Raw genomic sequence first — 25,801 nt, 5'->3', positions numbered from 1 at the left:
TCGTACTTCTGACCTTGGCCCTTTTACCCTCGCTTTCAGCTGCACCTGCTATGTGGCTCCCAAACCTGAATTCAGCCCTTGGGCTGAAAGAGGTTCAACACCCCTGAAACAGAGGGATGGTCTATGCCATGAGTCCTCAAACTACGGCATGTGGGACAGATCTGGCCCACCATGCCCACTCATCCGGCCCACGCCGCTGCCCCCCACCTGCACATGTGCTCGCCACGCGGGCGGGAGGCGGTGGCTTGCTCCCTCCAAGATGGTTTTGGACTCATTGGGAGATCTCCCAGCAAGTTCCAAACCGTCTCTGAGCGAATGAGCCGCCGCGGCTGCCTGCCTGCCTGCCTCCCTTGAGCACACGCTCTCACTGCTGCCTTGCAGCGTGGGCTGGAGGCGGTGCCTTGCTCGCTCAGAGATGGTTTTGGACTCACTGGGAGATTTCCGAGTGAGCAAGCCCAACGCCCCCTCATGGGCTCGCGCATCCAGCCCCCTCCCCCCCCCCACCGGCCTGCACGTGTAGCCGCCACCTTTCAACTGGTTCCTATTGAAAAAGTTTGAGGACCCCTGGTCTATGCTACTCTTCTCTCTGTTCCCATAGACTTCAAAACGTGGGAGAAAGATTGCATGAATATTATAAGAGATGGTGTCTTACCATAGTAGGGAAGACCTGTTGATTTGTGTGCCTGGTGTGGTCTGCTGATGGGAATTTTAAAGTCCCATCACTCCCTGCTTATGGTTTCTTATGGTACTTTAAGTTGGACTGGGACTGGGTAGCCCTTCAAATGGAGGACAACTTCAAACAGAGGACTGACTCTTGTATAGAAGGGTGCCTGGCCATCCTGTTCTTCCACCAGCAATAGCACCACATGGCTGGATTCTCTGTTCTTCTCCTGACAGTCAGAGGAGCCTTGGTCCACGTATTGTTCGTTTATCATTTCTGCACCCGCCAATAGCACACGCATACACTCTATATTTATAACCTAAAAGTTAGTAGTGCTCAGCAATGCTATGAGGTCTGTGTGAGCTCATTAGGCGTTACCTGTAACTACCCTGGGTATTTACGCACGTAGCTTCATTCTGGCAGCCTAGAGGTGTCCCACTGTATATTTGGCATTCATTAACATCGACAGAACAGAATGGGCCCTGAGAGAAAAGAGAAATACAGTTTATTTCCTAGGTGAAGCAGGAATACACTGGCTCTGCTGAACTGCTGTGACCATGCACAACACCTGGCTTGCTCAGGTGACACATTAACACAGAAGACAAATTATTTCACTCTCCCTTGCCTCACATGGATGTATAGCAGGTTTTCACTTAATTTAAAACAAAGGTGTGTTAAATTGGAAGTGTGCAGGTCCAGGGGGAGAGAAATCATGCATGGTTAACCCTTCAGCCACTGATGCCAGAAAGGCAAAGAAGCACATTTGTGTGTTTACTGTTATTCCTGGACCACCCAGGAGCTGACGCTTTTTGTGTGGCAAGCAACAGTTCATAAATACAATAAAGTAAATATAAAATAATACAATAACACATCATGTATTTACATTAAAGAATTTAAAGTCAAATGTAAAAACTGAACAGCTAAGACCAGTTCCTATTTGGGCTACTGGGTGGAATAGAAATTAAATGAAGAAACAAATATTGCTAGACTTGCTAGGGGAAAAAAAAACAGCTGGTAATACCACCTCCCCCTGACCACTTCCCCTATAGGCTATTTAGGGTTGGTGCGTGCCTCAGTAAAAAGGGCAATCTTAACCTAGCAGAGAAAAGATAGTAAAATTGGCACCAGGCAGAACTTAGTGGAGAGATCATTCCAAAATATGGGGGCTACCACAGAGAAGATCCTCCACCTAGTTGCCACCAACTGAGCCTCCTTTGGAGGTGGCATTTAGGGAAAAGCTGTAGATGTTGACCAGAATGTCTGGGTACTATTGCAGTTGGAAGAGGGATTCCATCAGGACTTCTGGTCCCAAGCTATGTGGGGCTTAATAGAATTTGGGAGTGAGAAAGACAGCTGCTTTGGGCACATGTTCTCAAGTGTTCCTGGCTGGGCTTCAAAGAATCAGAGGGGGAAGGAGAAGTGGGATAGGAGCGGGGGGGGGGGCTGGGAATGTGGGCCATCCCAAGATACTGAGATGAGAGAAACAGAGATGCTTATCTCAAGACTGGATGCCCCAGGTGGGCAGACAGTCTCTGGGAATAGCCAAGATGTACAGTTGGCTGGAGGGGGCTCATAGCAGCGAAGTCTCCTGTGCTGCTTCAGTGCTCTCACCTCCAGGGTATAGCAAGCTTTTGTATACGTTCTACTACAGGAAGGAGCTCAGGAGGGATCAACTGCCTGGGTCATCTCTGTAGTCCAGAGATCAACTGGGGATTCAACAGAACTGCCAACTATTATCAACCAGAAAGGGCCCTGTGGAAACCATTAGCCCGCAGGGTGGATTATTTTAATGGGACCCTCCCCCTTGTAGAGGGCAAAGGTTGCCATTAGTCTAAATTTCAACAGGCAGTGATCCAACCATGGCAAATGGTCCAATTCAGAGTCCCCACTTTCAATTCACTATCTCCATGCCCAGCTGGAAACCAAAGCCAGAGTGTTTTCCACTGCATGTGTCAGTCCAATAACATGTTGGGATAGCCTCGCGATTGTCATGGCATCTATGCAATCCTGAGCCAACCCAGATTAGGTTTTCTCAGCATAGGTGTTAATGTCTCCGAGGACCACCAGTCTGGGGGACCTCAGCATCACAAGTGCTGACTGGACCAGCAGTTGACTCTTACCCCAACACTGATGATGGCACAGTATCCCCTGCCCCTCCTACTAGCAGCCAGTGGCTTAGAGGCACAGGGCATTGATGTGGCACAGCCGGATCTTGCCTCCACTGTCATACCACCTCTGCCTGCCCCCACCCAGCACTGATTACTGCAGGTAGTAGACTCACTCTGCTGAATGATGCAGCCACCCTAGTGCAGCATATCACTTGCATAAGTGAACTGCAGAGTGGGCACTTTGAAAGGTGCATCAATTCCACTGGTGTAACTCATGGTGCAAGGATCTGCTCCTTTCTAAACAACACTGCTGTTGAGTATTGCACTTTATACATCGCACAAATTGAAAGATGCTAAATGGCTACCTTACCTGCCAGTTGCTGGGGCAGAGACAAAAGAAAGAATCCAACAAATTGATGCAGGTTCCAGAATTCTGGCAGGGATTACTGCTACAGGCTTTTCTCAAGAAGATCTGGAGGATAATGAGAAAAAAAAACAAACCCATTCTGTTAGCATTGCTGAGACTTTCAATAATTTCCAAAGCTCTGTAAAGGGCTAGGATCTATTTAGGTACTGGTAACAGCAACTCAGAGACTAAACCTAGGATAGGAGTGAATAATGAGGGATATCCAGTTGCTTTATCTGCAGAAATATCTGTATCTGTAGATATTTCTCTAAATGAATCAATATTTATTTTTATCTGTATTGTCTTCAGTCCACCCCCCACCATCATCTTTCTGAAACACACATCATGCATAACCCAGGACTGAAGGCATCTTGTCTGGCTGCACAATTTAGATCTGTGTGATTTAAAGTGCATAATATTTTGCCTTGTTCCATAAAATTACTCACTTGCTCAAAGGTTTGAAGCCTGCTTTCTATATCCCCAATCTGCAACAGAAACAAGTATTTGGGAATTAGAATGGTAAATATTTGTCATATTTCTTTAGGCACATTGCACAGACTAAGAAAGCAGAATAGATTTCCAAAGAGAAAATATTTCAGTAGCATTGTGTGTTCACTGCCATGTGTGGTAGCAAATTCCACAGCAGGGCATCTGTAGACTTGTTTTCTTTTGATGGCCATGCACTGGAGATTTATGACAGATTTGTAATATTTGCTTTTTGCATTAATATGCCAACCGAACAGGTGGCAGTGAAAAAGCACAGAAGCCTGCAGGACTGCATATTTACCAGCAGAGTCCTAAAGAATTCCTGTACCTCAGGAGACAGTCCATGAATTCAAAGATCTCTCTGCTCCTCTATTGCTTTTCTTCCAAGATGCTGCTTTGCACATCACACACCTGTTCCACCCCCTAAGCTGGAGAAGTACCACCGTCTTCTCTCCATGATGGCTATGCAAGAGTCCCTTCTGCCTGGACTGTAAGAACTTCATGGCGGGCTCTTTGTAGCCCTACTATCAGAGGCACATTTGGTGGGGGCTTGAAAAAGGTCTTCTCGGTACTGCCCTTCCACCAACAGGCAAAGGTGTTTTTACCAAATCAGGCCTTTGCATTATAAGCTGGTCTCTTGCAGAAGGATTTTGTGCTATTTATTTCTTTTACTGTTTTTCCTTTAGTGATATTTTAGAAGGATTTGCTGCTATGTTTTAATTTCCATTTTGTTTTTAAGCTAGATTCTGTTCTTTGCCGCTTGGGTGCCATTTCTGGCAGAAAGGCAGAATACATATAAACTAAATAAATATATGGTTTATTTTACTTAAAGTATTTCTAGGCCACCTTGCAGGGCAGAAAAAAAATCAAGCCTTTTCAAAACACTCCAGACCTATCACACCATTCGGAGACTAGCATCTCTTCATCTACAAGTCATTCAGTACCTCAACGTTCCATCAAGGTGCCACCCAAAGATCATTCTATATCTGTTGTTTGTCTCTTCCAAACTGCTTAGATGAAAGGGCAACCCCTAACTCAGAGCAAAGAGGTAGGAGAGTGATCTGACCACGAAGGACACAGCACCGTCTCTTCTCCCAGTGGTAGATCACATTCCCTCTGCACAGGAGAATGGGAAGGCTCTTCCTCTGTTCTCTGCTTGAATGGTGTGTTCGGGTGTGAATGGTGGGTGTGAATGGTGGTGATGGGTGAGAGAGAGAGAGCGAGCGAGCGAGCGCAGGGTGGCCCCTCCCACTGTTGGCATGTGGCACCCAACATGCTTCTGAGGGGCCAATGCAGCCTTTTCATCAAATGATGAGGATGATTTCCCACCTCTGGACGGTTTGTACTATCAGTTCCCTGATGCAGCATCGTCACTATCTAATCAAAGCTCTCTGAGCAGTATTGCTTTGGATTGTTTCACCCCCATTTCAGAATGGACGAAGGACAGGGAAACAATATCTATCCATATTTGCCTTTTTCGTGTTTCTTTCCTAGATTCCTAGTACTACATCTCCAGAGTTCTGTAGATGTCCTATACTGTCCGTTAGTGGCTGGTGCAATAAAATTTTCTTGATCTTATTTCACACAGCCATACAAGGCACTTAGATTTGCTTCTAAATAAGCTCTTAGTCTATTCAATATCTTCCCAAGGCAGAGCACTGAGTAGCTTATGTCAAGAATGAACGGACCATTGACACTTGTTGATAGACAGATGCTTTTGAGAATAGTCCTCTATTTTTACCATCTTTCCACTAGATCAGGAGTTAAGCACAAGTAATTAATTTAATATCTTTAAATTTCTGAAGATGTGTATAATTTACATTTTTAAAGAATATAACTTAAATGGGCTTCCTATGCTGATCCTGGCAAAACAATCAAGCACGGCTGCTGCACCACCAGGAGAACCATCTGGGGGGAGTGGGGAGGAGAGGCCTCCCTCCTCTCCTCCCCACTCCCCAGAACATCCTCAGAATGCTGGTTGCAGAGTTGGCCTTTGACTCTGACGCTGCAGCCAGCACAGTTCTTTCTGAGCTGCAAGGGCAGGAGGAGGGTGCCCCAAGGTCGGCATGCATTTCCAAGGTCAGAGCTGGCACTCCAGCCTCTCCTATGAGCATCTAGACTGGGCTTAGGAGCCCCAGGACTGCATCCTAAAGCTTGGCTTCAAGTCACAACAAAACTTACCCGTGCATTGATACCTACAAAAACAGCATGAAAGCTATAAATAAAGCAAATGATTACTCAAAGAATGATTAAAATGCAGCAAGCAACAGGCTGGGTAGCAAGATCAAAGGTAGCCCGAGACATTTTGCTAACAGCGATGAAAGGCTGTATGTCCAGCACCATTTCACACACTGAAACTGACCGAGCTGGCAAGCGATACTTGTGTCAGCACTGCTAATGGGAGACTACACTGTTCCTATGCTTAGGAGGCACAGGACTGGACTCTGATAACAATCTTGTGGAAACTGTCTTTTTGATATTTGTATTCAACCAACTCTTTCTTCAAAGCTCTTGGGTGTTCAGTTACTTTAAAAAGAGAAAACTAAGCTCTGATGAGCAACTGCAATAATACATCCAGATAAACCCAAACATTGGAGAAAAATATGAATAAATGGGATCTGAAATTAATATGCCTCTGTTTATAGATTAAATAAATGCAGTGCTTTTACAAATGGGCTTTCATTCATGGGGTTTAAAGTGCGGGATTCTCAACCAGGACATCAAATTTGTTTCGCACATGAAATAAGAGAAGCAATTCTTTTCAAATGTCAGAGTGTGCAAAAGATATTTGTTTATAACATTACAGGATTTTAAGACTTACCTTGGAATGCAGCTGGATGATCTGACTGGAAACATTCTGAAGGAGGCTAGTGGTTCTTTTTAGTTCTAGAATCTCATCTTTGTTCTTTTGGATCTACATTTTTGAAGAAAAGGACAGTTTTAGAACACTGAAAAGTATACATTTTTTCAGAGATGCTTAAGAAATGGATAAGAAGAGTGATAACTGCAGAGCACTGCTGTTGCAGACACCATGAAACCAGGATCATGTGGATCAGTTCATCTATAAATGACGTTCTAGATATTTCTACAAAGTGTACTCTAGAACCAATGGCATGATTACTTGTTCCTCGGTGATGCATGGGGGCAAGGAAGGAATGTCTTGCTCTCAGACCTGGAGGCTAAATCCAGTCCTCTTGGGTCCAGGGTTCCTGAAATGTCCACACTGCTTTCCCTCCCCGCCAACCAAAGTTCCTTCCCTGGTTTTGTGCTGCTTTTCCCATTCTAAAAGACTGAAATGCTGCTCCTGGGCAGTTCCTAGCAGTAAGAGCTTTAAACTACAATATGCTGATGTTTCTTGTACCTTGTATACTTTGTACCCTGCTCATTTTGGCTTTGTCTTTGCCCATCACTGGAATGTGGCTCTTGAGAACTTCCCCAAACTGGAATTTGGCCCCCAGACTGGAATAGGCTCTGCATCTCTGCTGCAGAGAGAGAGATCTACTGTCACCCACCCATCCTTAACATCGGGCAAAGGTCCATATAGCCACCCCAAATATTTAAAGAATGCCTAGAAGGCACGTGTGAGGAGCTCATGGGGCCACTCAGGATTTCTTCACCTTGTATGGAGGTCTGTGTGTGTACTTCCTCACGCGTTGGCCAGATATGCGGATGGTGGGGTGTCTGTCTACCAAAAGAGATGGTTGTGGGTACAGCAGAGCCAACTCCCACGGCTCCCCATGCATTCTTCCAATGTGTGATAAAGGTTGTGTGCCTCCCATAAAACGGGGATGGGGGGCAGCTTTATTGTTGTTGATGTTGTTATAATAATAATTTATAATATATTATATTTATATCCCACCCTTTCCCCTCTTGCAAGCAGCTCACTGTGGCCTACAAAGTTCTCCTCCTCCCTATCTTATCCCCACAACAACAACCCTGTGAGGTAGGTTGCACTGAGAGTCAGCGACTGGCCCAAAGTCACCCAGTGGGCTTCATAGCCAAGTGGGGACTACAATCCCAACCTCCTGAGTCCCAGTCCAACCATCCAACTACACCACCAGATCCAAGTGTTTTAACAGCACCGTGACCTGAGCCAGGGCCTAAAATTCCATGCGGGCTCTTATTTGTGTCTAGGGCTTGATAAGGCATCGCAAGGGCTTTCTAGTTTGGATCTACCATAGGTTGGATTTTCTCTGAATTTGTACACCTGTCCTCTACTTTCCTTACTCAAAGTGAAAGTGGTCCAGGCCCAAGTTGGCATGATTGGACACTTGCTGACGCCCCTCGTCCTGCTGCAAGGACACCCACAAGGGGTCCCTGCCATGTGGCGTTTCCTCAACATTGCTCCCTGCTTGTTTGCCTTTCCTTCCAATCCAGGTGTGTGTGCGGGGGGGGGGGGTGAGTGAGTGAGGGAACCAGCAGGAAAGTAAGGGATTCTAACTCAATGGAGATTATAAGGTGATTTTGCTGACCGTCAACATTGCTGAGCACTCAAGGATGGATAAATCGTCCTGCACTGTCTTTGTGCCACTGAAGACAGAGGTTACCAAAATGACTGCACAGAACAACCTGTGTGGCTCATCCAGCAACATTCCCAGTGTATACCTAGACCTGCAGAGTTTTTTTTCCCTTCAGTTTATATCCTGCCTTTTTTCTACAAAGGGCTCAAGGCAGCTCACATCTCCTTCTCCATCTTATCCCCACAACAACAACCCTGTGAGGTAGGTTGGGCTGAGAGTCTGTGACTGGCCCAAAGTCACCTAGCTGGCGCCATGGCTGAGCGGGGACTAGAACCCAGGTCGTCTGAGTCCCGGTCCCACGCTCTTCACCACTGCACCACACTGGCTCTCAGAGTTACTGTGAAGCCGTCACGGCTGCAAGGGATGTGCTCTCTCAGAGAGGAACCACATTTGCCCTGCGACCCTGACATGAGGGAGTGTCCAGAAAGCGGTGGACCACTGGATATCCCCGCAACAGAAGTCCAGCCTTCAGGGAAGCTTTAAGATGCAAGAAAGCAGCAATGATGGTAGATGAACTGCATAAAAGGCATGGCAGGGAAAGGCTGTGAGACGCCACCATGTTCAACATTATGAAACTGCTGCCTTGATTAACCTCACTTCTCCAATATGATGCTATCATAAAGTTCAGTGAGATAGTGCATGATTATATATGAAATCACTTACTAATTATTAGCTAATAATTAGCTGACTGTCAAATGTATGGCCCTGTAATCAATCACAATCAGGTCCCCACATAAGACAGTCAGCAGTTAGCAACTGTGTGGGGAGGGGAGAAGTCACACCAAACCCTTTTCATACTATAATCAGGTTGGGGGTAAGATCAGAACAGGCAGAGATGGGTCCGGCAAGTATGTTTTGAAGAGTCTTGAACCCACTGACTCAGAAGCATTAAATTGCTAATTACATTTGTACTGAAGAGAAACTGGACTTTATTTTATTTCTTTATGAGCTGTATGCCTGGCATCACGTATTCCTTCTGCCTTCTAACTCTAGCAGCCTTGCAAACTCTCCAGTTAGAGCCAGCAAATGAGGACTGGGGTTACTCTGTCCTGTTTAGGAATTTGGGCAAATAAAAGGCAGCACCCCACCGTACATTTACTGCAAAAGAAAAAGACTTTGCTTTGCTAGCTATGCTCTTCCGCATATAGACAAAACTGGGTCAGGAAGAGAAACAGGACCGGATCCTCGTGCGTAGGGAGGGAAATCAGAGTACGAAGACAAATAAAGCCTTCCACTCAGAGCTTGTACAATATCCAAGGAGAGCAGTGGGGCAAATCTTCTCTAACCATCACCCTCTTTTTCTCCTTCACGGTCTCCTCTCCTTGTGGTTGCAGCTATAAGTGGCAATTTTCCAGACTGCTGGGTGGTCCCTGTGCTTGATTGTTTGAGTTAGACATGGATCTGTGGGAAGCGGAGAGCATGGATGCCATGCAGAAAGGTAAGGGCAGACTATATCATTAGATAGCCTATACAGAGGCTGTGATTACACCTCCCTTTAAAAAAGCCTAACCTGGACGCAAGCGATGCAAATAACTAAAGACCAATTGCCAGCATCCCCTTCCTGAGCAGGTGGTGGCTGGGAAGTTTCAGACCCTTGGAGGAAATGGATTTTCTAGATCCTTTTCAATCGGGTATCAGGCCCAGCTTTGGAACGGAAACTGCCTTGGTTGCCTGTGGAATGACCTTTGCCAGGAGAAAGACAGGGGGAGTGTGACCCTGTTGATCCCCCTGGACCTCTCAGTGGCTTTTGATACCATCAACCATGGTATCCTTCTGGGTAGGTTGGCAAAATTGAGGGTAGGTGGCCCCACTCCTACTTGGCTGACTGATTCCAGAGGGTGGTGCTGAGGATTGTTGCTCTGCGCCCTGGCAACTCTGCCATGGAGTTCCGCAGGGCTCCATTCTATCCCCCGTGCTGTTTAACACCTCCATGGAACAGCTGGCAGGGGTCATCCAGAGGTATGGGCTGAAGTGTCAACAGTATGGTGACAGAACTCAGCTCTGCCGCTCCTTTTCATCAAACCTGGTGAGGCTGTGACAGTTCTGAATTGGACTCAGTAATGGACTGGATGAGGGCCAATAAGCTGAAACTCAATCCAGGCAAGACAGAGGTGCTGTTGGTGGATAGACTGCCTGCCCAGCTGGAAAATCTTCATCCTGCCTTGATGGAGTCACACTCCCCCTAAAGGAAAAGGTTCAGAGTTTGGAGGTGCTCCTGGACCCAGAATTATCCCTCTAGTCACCAGTGGACTTAGTGGCCAGGAGTACTTTTTATCAGCTAAGGCTGATGTTCCGGCTGTGCCCTTATCTGGACAGTGTGTGCGTTTTGCCACACTGATCCATGCTCTGGTAACCTTTCGCCTGTAATGAGCTCTATGCCTTTGATAATGGTCCAGAAACTCCAACTGGTTCAGAACAGGGCAGCGCAGCTGCTAGCAAAGGCTGGACCACAAGATCGCATCATGCCAGTCCTCCTTCAGCTGCACTGGCTGCCTGTTGAATTCTGGGCTCTGCTGTGTATTAATTTTATCCAACTACCCTGTGTTGTGTTTTCAGTTTTGACAGGTTTTTTTAAATGTTTTGAAATTTTGTCATTGTTACACATTTTATTTGTAAACCATCCAGGTATAGAATGTAGTAAATAAATAAAGTAAAAATATGTTGATTTCATAGCAATGCTAGACTTACTCAGGAGTGGTGCCTGAATAGCATAGGGGAACATGTACGAGAGGAGTAGAGAACGTACCACAGTCCCAGCCCTAGTGTCCCATCATCCGCTCCTCACGTGGGGTGGGGGAAGACTGCAGGGGCTTATGCACACATTCCCTTGCACAGCTGGGAATCTTGAAAAGCAGAGTCCCTAGTCATTAGAAGCCTCTGTCTCTATGCAAGCAGGCGTGTGCAGAAGCTCCCTGCAGGACTCTGCACCCGACACAGGGAAAGCCAGGCTGGTGCACAGGGGGCCACTGGGGCAGGACTAGCACAGTGACCTGTGGTTCTCAGGTGTACTCCGGTACTTGGGCATAACACCTCGCTACCATGAACAACAACCGCCCCCCCCCCCCGCACAACTCCATGGTTTTCTCACTGCCCAGTTTTGTGGTCACACAACAAAAAGGCTTGAGCAGAGGTACAGTCTAACTCATGACAACTCCCCATCTCGCCAATATTTTCGAGGTTTTCAGTGCAGCAAAATACACTAGCTACCTGGAACCTGGGTGATATTGGAGGGCTTTGTGTACTGGACCCATTTTGTCAACCCTCCAGTCCCTTTTCCATTGTTTCCCTGGGTCAAATGAGTGATTCTGAGGTTCTTGGGGTGGACATCTGTCCTCTTGTACTAGGCAAGGAAATATACCAATCCTCCCATCCTATCTCTGTGCCCTCCAGATGCACTGGACTACATTTCCTTCATTCTCACTAGTATGGCCAATGGCTATGCTGACTGGGAATGATGGAAGTTGTTTGGTGAATAAAGGTTGGGGAAGCTGCTGGGTGCAAGCAGATGGTGTCTTTGCGTCCCCATTTCTGTTACATTTGAATGTGACTCTTTGAATCTACTTCAAGAACCACTTCAAGAATCAGATTTAGATATCAGTGAAACTGTAACTACAGAATCAAGAGCATTACCTGCTTCAGGGTCTCAGCAAGATCTTCTTCGTTCACTTTTATTCTGCCATGGGATCCAGTTCTGAATTCAATATTTTTGGCCAAGCCAGTGTGGAAGACTAAATGGCCGCTTTCGGAGGACATGCGAGGCCTGGGGTATCAAAGGCAGAAGGCAGCACATGGCAATGAACTTTCCAAAGACATCATGGCACCGCTTCATCTATTCTATCACTTAAAGTCAGTTTCCACTCCAGTCCCACAAAATGAGCAAGTCAGGCTGCAAGTAACACACCAAGAATTATACTTACTGTTCCTGATTGAAGTCTCTTCTTGGTCTGTTTTTCTCAATAGAATCTGATCCATGGTTTGCACCAGAAATAATCAATAATGTCACCAGACTGCAAAGAGAAGCTGGTTGCCCCATTGCTCACTTCCAGTCCTCTTGGACTGTGCAGTGAGTTAAAGTGAAATCTGCATTATCTTCAAGGATTAACTCAGTGTTGGGTGTACTTTGCTCTTGAAGAAGTCTTTGCACATTCACAGAAGTGCTTATTCAGCCTTTTTCCTCCGGTCCCTTCACTTTGCTAGGAGAGCTGAGGATGTGCATGCAGAGGACTGGGTTGTCCCCGGAGAACTGCAGCATGGTTTGCCCTGTGTTGCACCTACCACAGTGCCTGCTATGATGATGTTCCTGGAATCCAGCTGCCTCAGTAAAATCAACACAGCTGGAAAAAGTGGGGGTTTTAAACCTGGATGTGGGACAATAATCAAACCATCTGTCAAATATTAATTCAGTTCATTTACGTCTGACTGCTAGCCCCTTTGAGTGGCTATCTGTCATTTCCATTTATACCCCTGGAACTGCTCCTGGCCACCACAGCATCTTCTCCGAGGGACAAACGGCTGACCACTGCCCGACATGGTGAGCCATGTCACTACGGCTTCTAAGTGAGGAACCGTCTGTCCAGCCTGACTCCAACCAGGGTGGCCTTTGGCAAGGAAGCGTATCAGAGGGCTTCTGGTCTCAGCAGAACTTCACCTGAGGAACAAGGTTTGCCTGAGCTTTGCTGAGTCCTGCCCTTCTGGTCTTGCTCTTTGGTTTACCTTCTGATTGTGCTTCAGTCCTGGCTTATTTTATGGTCGTACCTTCTAATTTGCCTTTTGATCCAGATGACTCTTGAAATTGGACTCCCAGTTCCTGACTTGCTCCACAGTCTAGGCCAGACTCCCACATTTCTTCCATGGCCCTCAGGGTGACTAAAAGCCCAAATAAGTACAAAGGATACACACCCAACAAAAGAGTGTATGGTCAGCCGTTTTTGTCATGTAGTTCCCAACAAATCAGTGAAGGTTTGAGAATAGAAAGGACAATATTGAACGACTTCTGTCCATCCGTCTTCAAATAAATTAGTTTTGTGGTTCACATAGTTTCATAGCAAAAGATAAGAGTTTTACCAAGAATAAAGAGCTAAAGGTAAATAATTTTTGTGCATTTGCTTGCAACAAAAGCTGGGTGACCCTGAATGCTAACTAATTCAGGGTCACATAAGACACATGTGGGTCTCGTCAGGGTCGCAAAGACACATAATTGTACGTGTCTTTTCAAGCTGAAGAAATTCTTGTAAAAGAAAACCATAAAAATACTTTACATAAATATCTTCTGGGTAAATGATGCTACTAAGCACTCACCTCATGTCCCCTGCCCCTCTATCATGGTGGTGAGATGTATTCAATCTGTGTTTAAATTATAGCAATTATTTCTAAATTTGAAACTATCCATACGACTTGGCATATGAAAATTTTATGTGAACATGTAGCCTCTTCTGTCTCACTCACTGGCAATGCAGTTCCACTCTCCGGCAATGCATCAGTGGAAAACCTGGAGGCCAAGTGTAAAGATTGTCTAGGAGGAAGATAGTTTGGGGATTAGAGGACAAAGCAGCTAACGGGTGATGCAGGCAGAGCAAGGGGCTAGTCCATGGTGTTTTGCTGCCTGTGGCAAAGGACAAGATCATGCCTTGTTTGTTTGGAAAACAACCAGACTGGCAGTTGAATCTTCACATCTGGATAGTCCTACTGCATCTGGTAGCAGTAGGGTGGATTATGATAGACCTACAGCTCTGTCCTTCAACCCCTTGCTGTGATTCTCCCAGATTTGCCATCAGAAGTAGCTGCCTTGCTACTCCTCCGAAAAATAGGGCCAGCCCTAAACAGACCCAGTAAATAGGCAGGCTGGTGGGATGGGGAACAGGAGAAAAGCTTCAAATATAAAATGAGGTAGGGAGGGGCAGGAGTGTTTGGGTTTCATAGGAAGAGAAGGCTGGGCCACTAAGCGAAGGCACAGAGCTGAGCTGAAAAGCATCAATAAAGAGGACGGGGAGAATGAGGGCTCAGCAAGAGAGCCATAATGGAGGTGCAGATTGCAGTATATTGCAGAGAGCAAATATGTAGGAAACATTTCGAGTACTGTTTTAGCACCCTGCTAAACTAGTTCACACTGCCAGTGAGACACTCAAAGGGAAATTGAAAATGGCATCTCTGGGCACAGGCCTAGAAGCTTCAAACAAGCCGAGAAAAGGTAAAAATTGTGCAAGGAAAGCGCCTCCCCCCCCATTTGTGCCAAAAGGCCTGGTTTGCAGGCATTTGGCACAGCTGTAGATTCGGGGGAAGAATGAGCCAAGGACAAAGAAGGGAGGCTGCCCACTTGGAGCCTGATTAGGTGAAGGACAATGTGTTATTAGTGGGAAGGGAATTGAATGGGAAAGGAAGCTTAGCACTGGAAAACTGTGTGTCTATATACATCTGGCGCGAACAAAGCTAACGGAATATTTTCCAAGAGGTTTAAAATAACTCCACAGTGAATATTTCATTGTTTAATCAGTCTCTCAACTTTGCAACAATGATGCATGACAATGTGCCAGCAGCATCTCGATGGACACAGCCGACCCGCAGCGGAGCCAGGATCACACTGCACCAGATGGCTGCTTTTACTCATTTGGGCAAATTGGGAGGACCTGAGCACTATCAAGAGCACTGAGCACTGCCGAAATACAGGGCTGATGGCCATGACATTGGCTGGGAAGAGAAATCTAACAGCACTGAATAACAACAAAATAAGCCGCTCCGTTTTCCCTTTATTTGTGTCTTCCATGTATTAAAGAATCTGTGCATTAAGGATTAAGATGCTTCTGGGTAATTTTGGCTCTGGATTTCATATTTCCAAAAAATGGAGGTCAACTGCTATATGTTTTCTATCCCCACATGCTCTGGAGAGTCCTAGGTGATACCTGCAACCATCTTATCCAAATCAGGCTATGCCAGGTGCTGTCTGTAGCCTCTTTCTACATCCCATCTTAAGCCTGCAATAAATACCGGCTCTAGGACCTGGATGCTATTTATCCAACCATCTTTGCATTTTTACCATCTTGAAGAGTTTTGGAGAACCCAAAAGATTGCATAATATTCTGTGATGTTTGCTTGGCCTAATAGAGATTTTGATCAAATACGGATTGCGGAAGAAAAACAAGGTTTCTTTTAACCACATACCAGTGACTGTTTGAGCAATGGGGAAGTGGCACTGTTTTCAAAATGGTTTGTACTGTAGTTTAACAACCTCTAGATGATATTAATCATACTACTATACAAATTGTACAATTATAAATCTTGTTTAAGAGAGGGAAGAGCACTCAGGAGAAAACAGACCTTTCTTGCAGAAAGTCCAAGGTCCAGACCCTAAGATCATAAAGAAAAAGGATCAGATAGTAGGAAATGTCTGCATTTTAATGCAAACATGCCTAATTTTGAACATTGGAACTAACACACAAACTGAACCAGTGATCCATCAAACTGCACTGCTCCAAATTTTGCAAAAGCACATAAAAATGCGTATGTTGAGGCAAATACTGCTAAATATGTATAACACTAGGAAAATTGCTTGCAAAATGTGTCTATTAGGCAAGTCTGCATATATAGCTCAGGTATTAGGGCTTCTGTGTACAAAAATACATACTGGTTTTCATGCATATATTAAAAAATACTCAACTTTTATGACAAACCAAATTAAGTTGGAAATATGAGAAGATGAGACAAGTCAAAACTGACAGATTTCTCCTTCTTCATCTGGTGTTCTGTCCCTAAAAGGGAATCAGTGTTTGGAATTGGCTTCTCTGGGGCTTTTTAAAACTCAATTAAATTTGAGTTAAAAAACTCAAACTGGCATCTAAGAAAAGACAACAGAATTCTCCCCTTTTCCTTACTAAAGGTAAAGGTAAAGGTTTCCCCTTGACGTTAAGTGCAGTCATGCCTGACTCTAGGGGGCGGTGCTCATCTCCGTTTCCTAGCCGATGGAGCCAGCGTTTGTTCGCAGACCGTCTCCGTGGTCATGTGGCTGGCATGAATAAACACCAAAGTGCACAGAACGCTGTTACCTGCCCACCAAAGTGGTACCTTTTTATCTACTTGCATTTGCATGCTTTCAAACTGCAAGGTTGGCAGGAGCTGGAACAGAGCAATGGGAACTCACCCCGTTGTGCAGCGACCTTTCAATCAACCAGCTCAGCAGCACAGTGGTTTAAATCACTGCGCCACCTGCAGTCCTCAAAGGCATGTTAAAATGGGGAAATGTGCTACAACTTCCAGGATTCCTCATGCTGCCTGAAATTCTGGGAGTAATTAGACTGTTCCCATCTAAATATGCATAGAACTGCATGCTAACAAAACTAGCAGAATTTTTAATCTACTTGGACAATGTTAGTTATGACAGCAGCTCTGGAAATCTGCAAATAGTTATGTTTTTCAAAATGGTATTTTAATTTTACTGATACAACTTTGGCTATGAATATCCTTTGGAACTGACAGTGCAAAATATTGCCTACCTTGCAAAGTTAAGAATAGAGGCAGATTCATTAATAAATGAAACAGCTGGCATGCCAATTTCCTCTTGAGTCATAGCTCACTGCATTCTGAAATTAGAAATGATAATAGGGAACTGCAACTACAATAATAGTGTAGCATTACAGCTCAGTTCAGTGAAGCTGCTTTAATCCTCCATATTCAGAAATGTAGGACTGTGTTTCTCTCAAAACCCGGAATTCCCAGTTAGAAAGATCAGACTCAGAATGTGACTTAGATGGAGAAGGAAAGGGGTTGGAAAGTGGCAAAAAATGTCTAAATTAATGAGCAACACTGTAGAACAGGAAGGATCTGAGAAGGAGGGGTGTGAATTCATGAACTCCATGTCAACATGAATGAACAGACCAGAAAACTAACATTCAGTGTTCCCACTGTCAGGCCTACAAGCAGCATGAACCTCCCTGAGGGTGGAGTCAAACCTTTTGGGGAAGGAAGGGAGGAAGGCTTCTTCAACTTGGAAATAAGAGCGAGAGCTGTTCCCACAAACACAGGAAAAGTTACTTTGACGCTACCAGAACAAATTACTTATGAAACATCCTATATCATAAAAAGTCTATCTAGCATGAATAAAGGACTGTGCTTTAAAAGCCTTTCATTTGAATCTATTGGAAAAGAAAATGTTAATAATATGGGTGCCAGCGCAGAGAAGGTCCTCCTCCGAGTAGATATCCTTTTTACCTCCTTCAGGGAGGGTTCTCAGAGCAGGGCCTCTCCCACAGATCTTAAGGTGTGAGAGGGCATATATAAGAAAGGAGACGTTCCTTCAGGTATCCCAGTCCCAAGCCGTTCAGGGCTTTATAGGACAAAACCAGAAGAATGCTAGTTCCATCACCACTTTGTTGACTTCTCATCACAATAAATGTTTACTGCTTATAACATCTTATCAGGAATTTAATAAATAGCAGTAGATCGCCTCTGATTTTTCTCCAGCAACATTTTCCTTTCTGGTCATTGCTCCTTCCCCTAAGACCTAGGCAGAAGAGTAAACCTACACAAGAAATGCATCATTCAGCAGCCAACCCAGTGAAAGGCAACAAGACTAAACATTCCATTTCATGTCAGCAGGAGCTGTTACATGTTTGTTTAACCATGCAGGCAAGTTAGCGTTCCATGTGTTATAGTGGAAAGTCAGAGCTGCATACATGTAGAGGCCAAGCATGTCATGAGGAGCCATGGTGATTTCTTAACCTTGGTCTGTTCTGCCATCTGAACCCAGTCATGGCTTTTTTGTGTGGCACCTTTAGTTTCCTGAAACCAGAGAGAGAATCAGTGGTTGGTTCCAAGGTCCCATGCTTCACCACAGCTTCTCTGGTTGTCTGGACACAGTATCTCCATTTTACCCTTGTTAGTGTGGAAACACGATAGACTCCTACAGAAAGAGTGGCTGCAGAAGTGACCTCTCAGCCCTCTGTCCTCTACTGTCCTCAGCTCCCTAGCAACACATGCATCATCACCTGCTTTATTCCTATTGGCTGAGCATTATGCCTGTCTTCCTGTTTACTGGAAGAAAGTGGGTAAACACAGAGATGAAGAAGAGGAGGAATCATGGCAAACGTGTTTATTATGATTTAATAAAATTCCCTTGGGGGCTGGAGTGGCAGTAGCATTGGAGAGATGCAAGTACACTTCGAAGGGGGAAGAGGGAGAACCCACCTCAGAACCTCAGTGAACCAATCAGGATGAGGCTGCTCAGGTCCGTAGGGAAGAACAGTGCAAGGAAGGAGATTTCACTCATGGGAGCTGCTGGGATGCAAGGCGAGGGAGGGAAGACAAAGTAGGAAGCATGGAAACGGCATTATCCAAGGGACCACATGATCAGCTGCCCAGTACGTTCAAGCAAAAATCTACGTGCCGGAAATAGTGCAGGATTGTTTGCCATGATATGTGAACCAAACATGCACAACACACCTAGAGCAGGGATGGTTTTGTGACAGGATCCTTCTATGCCGTATTTTCCTTGCTATCAGATGCATGATGCATTCAGGTGCAGTGCAGGCCGCAGGGCTGAAGTTCTGGTTTTTGGATCCTGTGGTGTTTCACTATTGTTTTTACTTTTATATTGTATTTCCATTAACATTTTATATACTGCTGTGAACCTTCCGGAGAGCTTTGACTTTTTGGTGGTATAGAAAAAAATAATATTAATAAGCAATACCACCTGTATGGTTCTGTTGGCAGAAGAAATTACATCAAAGGAATTGGGAAGGGGGTTCCCCCCCTGTGTGTGCATGCCCTCAAGGAATGTTCTCTTCCATCACATGAGTGGATTTCAATTAGCATGTTCTTGGATTTAACACATTACTTTGATTATCCAACATGCCCTCTCTCTGTATGCAATGGGAAGTGTCAAAACATGACTGTTCAAGAGTTTTTGATATACTGGCTAGGTGCACCCTAGCCAGTATACTTAATATTTTATGCTGTTGATTTACTCTGGCTCTACTGATCTTATTAAACACTGAGGTAGTACACTAGGAAGTGGTATGTATAAGCCTGTATGATAAATAAAGTGATTATTGCCTTGATTTCCTGTGTTTTGCCCGTGCCAAAATAACACCACCCATGCATAAGAAGAGAGGTAGCAGCAGTCTTGGGGAAACCTGAATTTTGCAGACGTACACAAAAAAGATCCTCTAAAGCAATCCAGTGTGAGACGACCATGGAACGTGAATGTCCAGTTAGGAAAGACAGAGAACCAAGCAAGAGAATGGAACAACAGACTATGCTAAAGGAGGATTCTGAATCATGTCCAGCATGCTACGTTGGAGGTCCTGGATTTGACAACACACACACTGCGCAACTCTCAAAGATGCTGTAACATTAGTTTCAATCATATCTGAACACTTGCAACATTTGAACAAGCCTTTCACAATCTCATTTATGCAGTTCCTAACATTCTTTTGGTACAAGAAGATTTAACTAACAAGCCTTTTTATTTATCCAGGTGGTATATGCAGCTAAACCACAGCCTGCAAAGAACACTATTTAATATAATTGGTCCATCTGTTATTTGCCATTCTATCTCCACCATCTCATCCTTTGGTTAGCAATTTGCATAAGGGATTATTTTAGCACAGCAATCCTGTGATTCCCAGAGAGAATCTAGAGGGGCACAGGATTGTTCAAATTCCCTGCTCCAAGTCTGGAAAGCAGCTCCAATCTCATAGCTGGATTCTGCACTCAAGAGGCCCCCTCCCCCTTGTCACCATGATTAGATTACTGTGCTGGTTGCGTCTCAGATCTCAAAAGCCTCTTTCCCTCCCCTTCCAAAGGACTGTGCTTAGATTGCCCATATCAGCCCTGTAGCTGCTCTGCAAAATAGCTCTCCCTCCCTCCACTGGGTTGCCCACAATTCCGGGTTTGGAAGGTTATACACTTCTTCATTGGATAGCCCCCAAGATTAGCCCTCTGCAGCTTCACATCCTCCAAATGTGTTGGACTACAATTCTCTTCATTCCCTGCTATATTAACCAGGGCTGATGGGAGTTGTAGCTCAACATATCTGGAGATCACCATTTTGGGGAAAGCTGCTCTAAATTTTCTGCCTAAAACATTGTCTAATACTGCTTATAAAGGTTTTCTTGCAGCATCTCAGCTGTGACAAAAGGTGCTATCTTCATTGATCCTGAATTCATAAGTGGAGAAACCACTGGAACACGTAAGGGGTTTCATATATCTTGGAAGAAAGATATATTGGACATCTAATGGAATTTGATTTTGAATAAACCTTCACAGGAAATTGAGCTAAATTTGATACTGAGGCAAGTTTCTTGCCAAGCAAAAAATCTAACATCACGATAAGTAATAGAGGAAATGTGGAAAGCAAAAGAGGAAAGTTTTATCTGACAGTAATTCATTGTTGGGTATTCTAGTTTACAAAAATGATGTACATAAACATAACATAGTTTAAGAGAGTTTAGCCAAATCTAAAGTCGTGATACGAAGGCTCTGTTGTTATAAGCCATATTTTAAAGAGACAAGCAAAAAGCACAGAAAAATCCTGCAAGGAGGAATGATGCTCTTCCACCAGGCAGCTCAGCCTCCCCCAGGGCCCTCCATGTCCCTTCCCACTTGGCCTTTCACTTCCACAAGCAAAAGTCAGTCAGCATTCTGGGAATCCCGAGTCAGTATGGTCATCCTTGTGCTGTTCTGGAGATTCCCGACTGCCTTTTCCACTCTTTTTCCCAGAAATGGATTTTGTACTTCTTGAGGTTACCTTGGAATTACCTTGAGTCTGCCCACATATCCCTCTTGCACATGGAGGGTACAATAGCTCTGAGTGATATAGAAACAAACAGACATTTTTTCACTGTTATTGAATGCCCTGTGCTATAGATTTTAAAAATGCTATGCTGCTTTGTTTTGTAAGCCGCTCAGAGAGCCCAAGTGTGGGCTAATGTAGCAGCATATGAATTGCGTTAACAGACAAGCCAATGTGCCATTGCATTTATGTCCCGCCTTTCTTTCCCTTGTGAGAAACCCATGTCAGCTTGCACAGTCCTCCTCAACTGCACTTGATCCTCACAATAACCACCCTGTGAGGTAGGTTAGGCTGAGGGTGGGTGACTAGCCCAAAGTCACCCAGTAAGCTTCGTGGCAGAGTGGGGATTAGAACCTGGCTCTCCCAGGTCCCCACCGCAACCAGCAAACCACACCAGCTATGGTGGTAAAGATGCCTGCATGCAACCAGAAATAGAGCGAGTGACAAAATGCTGCCTTATTCCAGGTCAGCTCACTTGTCCATGTAGCTCCGTACTGAGTGGCCAGTGGCTTCTGGAGGTCTCAGACGGAAGGATTTTCCAGCATCTGCTGCCTAATCTTATCACCTGGTGATCCTAGGAATTTAACCTGGAATGCAAAGCACAGACTCTGTCAATGAACTACATTAAATAAAAGCATGGGATCTCTCTACTCTACAAATTCATTTAGTGCTACAGATCAGTAGTCATTATTCTCCCCAGGAAAGCCTGGAGATGGAGAGTCTGGAGGGTGTCTCTGGCAGAATGTAACAAAGGATCTCTAATGAAAAATGCTCAAATTACAATTTCCAGGGTGCTTTGGGATAACTACTAACAACTAAATAACAGGAATGTTTTTAAAATCATACAAAGTAATGACAGACATGTATGCCTTTTCTAAAAACTTTTAGAAAAACTTTATTAAAAAACTTCCATACTCCACCTCTGTGCTTGTGTTTAGAAGGACCCAAGATGACTTAGATGTAAAAAATTGTTCTTTAACTGAACATAGACTTTAATCTTTTAATAATAAAGGTAGTACTGTGTTCAAAAATTAAGAACACAACCTACATCTCAGTTTCAGTAGCAGTCTCTGCTTCCCCAAATTGTGAATCAGATATATGGAAAGATGTTTTGTCTTCAGAAATTCGTAATGGAAGGTGACCATCAGCAGCCATGCAGTCTTACTTTACTTCCAAAAAAGAAATGTCTTCTGATGTAGTTCGATGGATGGATTCGATGGATGGTTCATTGAATGAATTCTGATATTATTTAACCAGAAGTGAGATTAATTTAGCAACTACATGTACATTGAGGCTGTTTCCAAGTAGTCGGTAACACTGTTTTGTAGTTACATTATCAGGAAAACCTAAAATAAACATAATTGACAATAATCACATTTTTAAAGCAAAGGCAGGCCTATTACATTAACTCATTCTCTCAGTCATAGGAATTTTCTCAATTCTAAATGCAATTACTCATTATGTCTTCATATGTCTAACAGTGCAATCTTACACCTATCTACTTAAAAGCAAGAAACCCAGAAGAGAGCTGATCTCTCCAATGCTGGAAAATGCCAACAGTATTCAGTGACTTTGGTTACTACTCAGAAATAAGTTGCACTGATTTGCAACTCCACAAATGCTTAGGTAACTGGGAGTACATTCCAGTAAACTCAGGGAATTTATTCCTGAGTGACAAGCAGAATTATATTGCAAGTATTCCATTATCTTGCTTTGCATCAGAACCTGCAGCAGCCATTAGAAAAACCAGCCCTTGCTTGGAATAGATCTTGAGCCTACTGCAAGCAAGGTCTGTATGGTTTTTGCATTCCTAGCGCTTACTAGTGCATATGAGTTCTACTGCTGCTGATCCATAAAATATGACAACCCAACATGAACTCTGATTAGACTCATTTAATGGATGGCTTTCAGTCTACCAACTATTCAGCATTTGTTTTTGCTAAGCTGAAAAGGGATTCTCTCAAGAATGTTCCTATTTTAGGGAACAGCTTGTTTTGCTTGCCTACTTATTGCTGTTTGGCAAAGACCAGTTTTGAAAGGTTTGGTGTTTTTTCTTTCCTGTTATATTCATGTCCAGTGAACTGTGGAAAACTGGGATTCAAGTGACTACTCCCCTAAATGCTACGCTCTGAAATCTCACATTTGCAAATGGAAAAGTAAAGTAACATCTTCTTGACCCCACACTGGCAACCACTCCTTCACATCTCACTTTATTTCTACTCTCTAGCCTAACAATAGTAGGGGGAAAAAAGAACTAGCATTCTGAATAATCTGATGTCATGCTTTTGAAAGCTAGTCACAGGTGCACAAGCATCCTAGTCAATCATAATGTTGTTTCAGCAGTCTTAAGAGACCTATTATATTAATGCAGCATCTCCCACATCCAAAAGAAAAGAGCACCAATAAATCCATTCTTAATCTCTGAAGAGACTTTGAATTGGGATGATGGACCACTTTATGCCTTTTCAAATGCACTGCAAAGTGGTCAGAAATATATAACAGCTTCATCTAACATGACAGTTGGCTACAGAGAGGGGGGCTGCACCTGGAGGATGAGTTTTTTTGTTAGCATATAGGATATGTCTTAAAAACAAGGTGCGTACCACCTTTTGAAAGGCTGTGCTGGAATGAACTGAACAAATTCAGGATAGAGCAATAGTTTTGCTAAGCTTGCCTTTGCTGGACTGTTGATTAGAGGCTACAGAAATGGATTCTTGTCTGCAGGTAGCGGCAAAGATGTACGTTGTCTTCCCCCTGACATGGGGGGGGGGGGGGGGGAGAGAAACTGACTGTTCTCACTGTGCCAGAGCAGAATCTGGTGCACCATTATGTCAGAACTATCCAAATTTGAGAAGGACAATCAAGGAAAAATTAATGCAAAGATGGGTCGTGTTTAAATGATCTATCATTCCAGTACACTGTTAAACTACGTACATGAATTCTTGCCTGCTCATTCAGCTATTTTTCTTTTAAAACCCAGACACATACCAAATTCGGGAGGAAAACCATGTAGATTTGCTATTTCTCTTGGAGTAAAGTATCGTAGTTTAAGCACTGACAGTTTTGTAAGCTTCTCCTCTTCTGGCAAACCCTCCAAAGATTTAAATACCGATTCAAGCTGTGGAAAAATACATGAATCAGCTGCTCAGAATGTACCATTACTCTGGGCTGCCCCAAGACATTTAGCTGCCTGACACACAGGACAAGTTGGCATGCCCCTTCCACACTTTGGGTTGCCGATAATGTTAGCCTAACTTTCATTCCTTTCAGCAGGTGTGCTCTGCTGGACGAACATCCTATGGCCCATAGAAGCCAAACCAGACTGGTCACTGCATTGTACTTCAATGCTGGGGATGGGACAATTGGGCATGTTCAGCCTTGAGAAGAGAAGACCGAGGGGGGACTTCATACCACTCTCAAGTTCCTCAAAGGCTGTCACAAAGAGGAAGGTCAAGATCTCTTCTTGCTTATACTAGTGTGTAGGACATGGAATAATCAATTCAAGCTGCAACAACCCAGGTTCAGGCTAGATGTCAGGAAAAGCTTCCTCACTGTCAGAGCAAGGAACCAGTTGCCTAGAGGGGTCATGGGCTCTCCCACACTAGAGACATTCAAAAAGAAGCTGGACAGCCATCTGAATGAGATGGTATAAATTGGTGTCTTGCAACAGTTAGACCTGATGGTCTCCATGGCCCCTTCCAATGCTACTATTCTATGATTTTGATTCTATGAGCTTCATCACAGAATCCTCTCCCGGAGACAGAGGGCTGGTATAGCAGCAGAGCAGGCTGGCTTAGGCCCTGCCCTCCAGTACCTGCCACAGGTGGATGCCCTACCTGGCCTACTGGTAGGGCTAGCCTGCCACTATATTATAATAGTCTTACCTGTCTGCATTACATATCACAAGGCTCCTGGAAAGCATCGTAAGAAGAGGTAAAATTCTTTCTGTCCCAAGCACATCCAACTGTGAGCCAGGACATGGACAGGGAGCAGCGAGCCAAGAGGTGGCGGTGACAGCAGAAAGAAATACTGGGGGAGGCGCAGAAGGGGCAAGGCACATTTGCGACATGGCAGGGGCAGAGTGTCTTTCAAGTAACTGCAGGAGCCCAGGAAAGCAAAGCCGGCAGAGGACTGAATGCCTGTCCAAGCACTGCCTAGGTCAAGAGGTGGGAAACTAGTAACGGGGAAGGCTGCCTAAGCTCTCTCTCAGGTCGTGGTGACCCAGGTGAAGCCCTTGTCTCCAGACTTATTCCAGCTTGTTCAAACTCTGGCCTTAGGACCAGCATATGGGCTGAATAACTTTTTAGAAACTTGGTCCCTAGGAGAGCTCCTGTCAGAAATTGTTTATGTCCAAAACACTGGAGGGAAACACATGAAGCTTTGATTTGTGCATTAAACAGGAAACTCTCCCTTGACAAAACACACACATTTTGATATGAAAATCAATCTCCTGAAGGAACACACCCACACACTTGGCCTAGTGCCAAGATAAAGAATTCAGGCCGGAGATACGGCACAGAATACAAAATTTTGGAAGGGAATTGGCCCGTTCAGCCTTCCAGGGAAGCATCGCCAGTGCATGACAAGATATTAACACTAGTTCTCCAGCGTGCAAATTTAGGTAACGTCACTAGTGATGCCCTTGAGGAATATCTCCAAACTGCGGCTAAGAGAACAAACATGCATTGGTCAGACAAAGGCCCTATTGCTCCCAGTTCACCCTAACAGCCATGTAAAACACTGGGCAGTTGCAGGAATTTTCCTGCCTTGACATATATAGGACTGTATGCTAACATTCTTAATTCTGCATGAGACATCAACCACTGCCTTGTCAGATAC

At 44.5% G+C, this 25,801-nt stretch overlaps 2 protein-coding genes across 11 annotated transcripts in view; both read right to left on the bottom strand.

Moving 5' to 3' along the window:
* CUBN (cubilin) overlaps nt 1-13,452 on the bottom strand; it is a 180,362-nt gene extending 166,910 nt beyond the window's left edge. The window contains exons 1-7 of the mRNA XM_044424708.1: nt 12,937-13,452; nt 12,099-12,539; nt 11,812-11,941; nt 6,483-6,575; nt 3,622-3,660; nt 3,140-3,241; nt 1,040-1,143 (exon numbers count right to left, since the gene is read on the bottom strand). Of these exons, the coding sequence (XP_044280643.1) occupies nt 1,040-1,143; nt 3,140-3,241; nt 3,622-3,660; nt 6,483-6,575; nt 11,812-11,941; nt 12,099-12,214 (584 nt within the window). The 5' untranslated portion in view covers nt 12,215-12,539; nt 12,937-13,452. The remainder of the gene's footprint in view (nt 1-1,039; nt 1,144-3,139; nt 3,242-3,621; nt 3,661-6,482; nt 6,576-11,811; nt 11,942-12,098; nt 12,540-12,936) is intronic.
* Nucleotides 13,453-16,388: 2,936 nt separating this feature from the next.
* Nucleotides 16,389-25,801, bottom strand: part of TRDMT1 (tRNA aspartic acid methyltransferase 1) — a 33,362-nt gene continuing 23,949 nt past the window's right edge. For 3 of the 10 annotated variants that reach the window (XR_006414176.1, XR_006414172.1, XR_006414175.1), the window contains 3 exons: nt 23,951-24,080; nt 22,011-22,308; nt 20,518-21,549 (listed from right to left, as the gene is read on the bottom strand). Coding sequence is in view for 1 of the 10 variants with exons in the window: in XM_044424710.1 (XP_044280645.1) it covers nt 22,208-22,308; nt 23,951-24,080 (231 nt within the window). In the remaining 9 variants the exon portion in view is untranslated. Of the gene's footprint in view, nt 16,752-20,517; nt 21,550-21,837; nt 22,309-23,950; nt 24,081-25,801 lie in introns of those variants that run through there. The other 7 variants (XR_006414177.1, XR_006414178.1, XR_006414179.1 and 4 more) reach the window with 5 other exon arrangements.

This window comes from Varanus komodoensis, unplaced genomic scaffold (assembly GCF_004798865.1).
Source record: "Varanus komodoensis strain SLA01 unplaced genomic scaffold, ASM479886v1 scaffold15, whole genome shotgun sequence".
NCBI lineage: Eukaryota > Metazoa > Chordata > Lepidosauria > Squamata > Varanidae > Varanus > Varanus komodoensis.
This window is presented reverse-complemented; position numbering and strand designations above follow the sequence as displayed.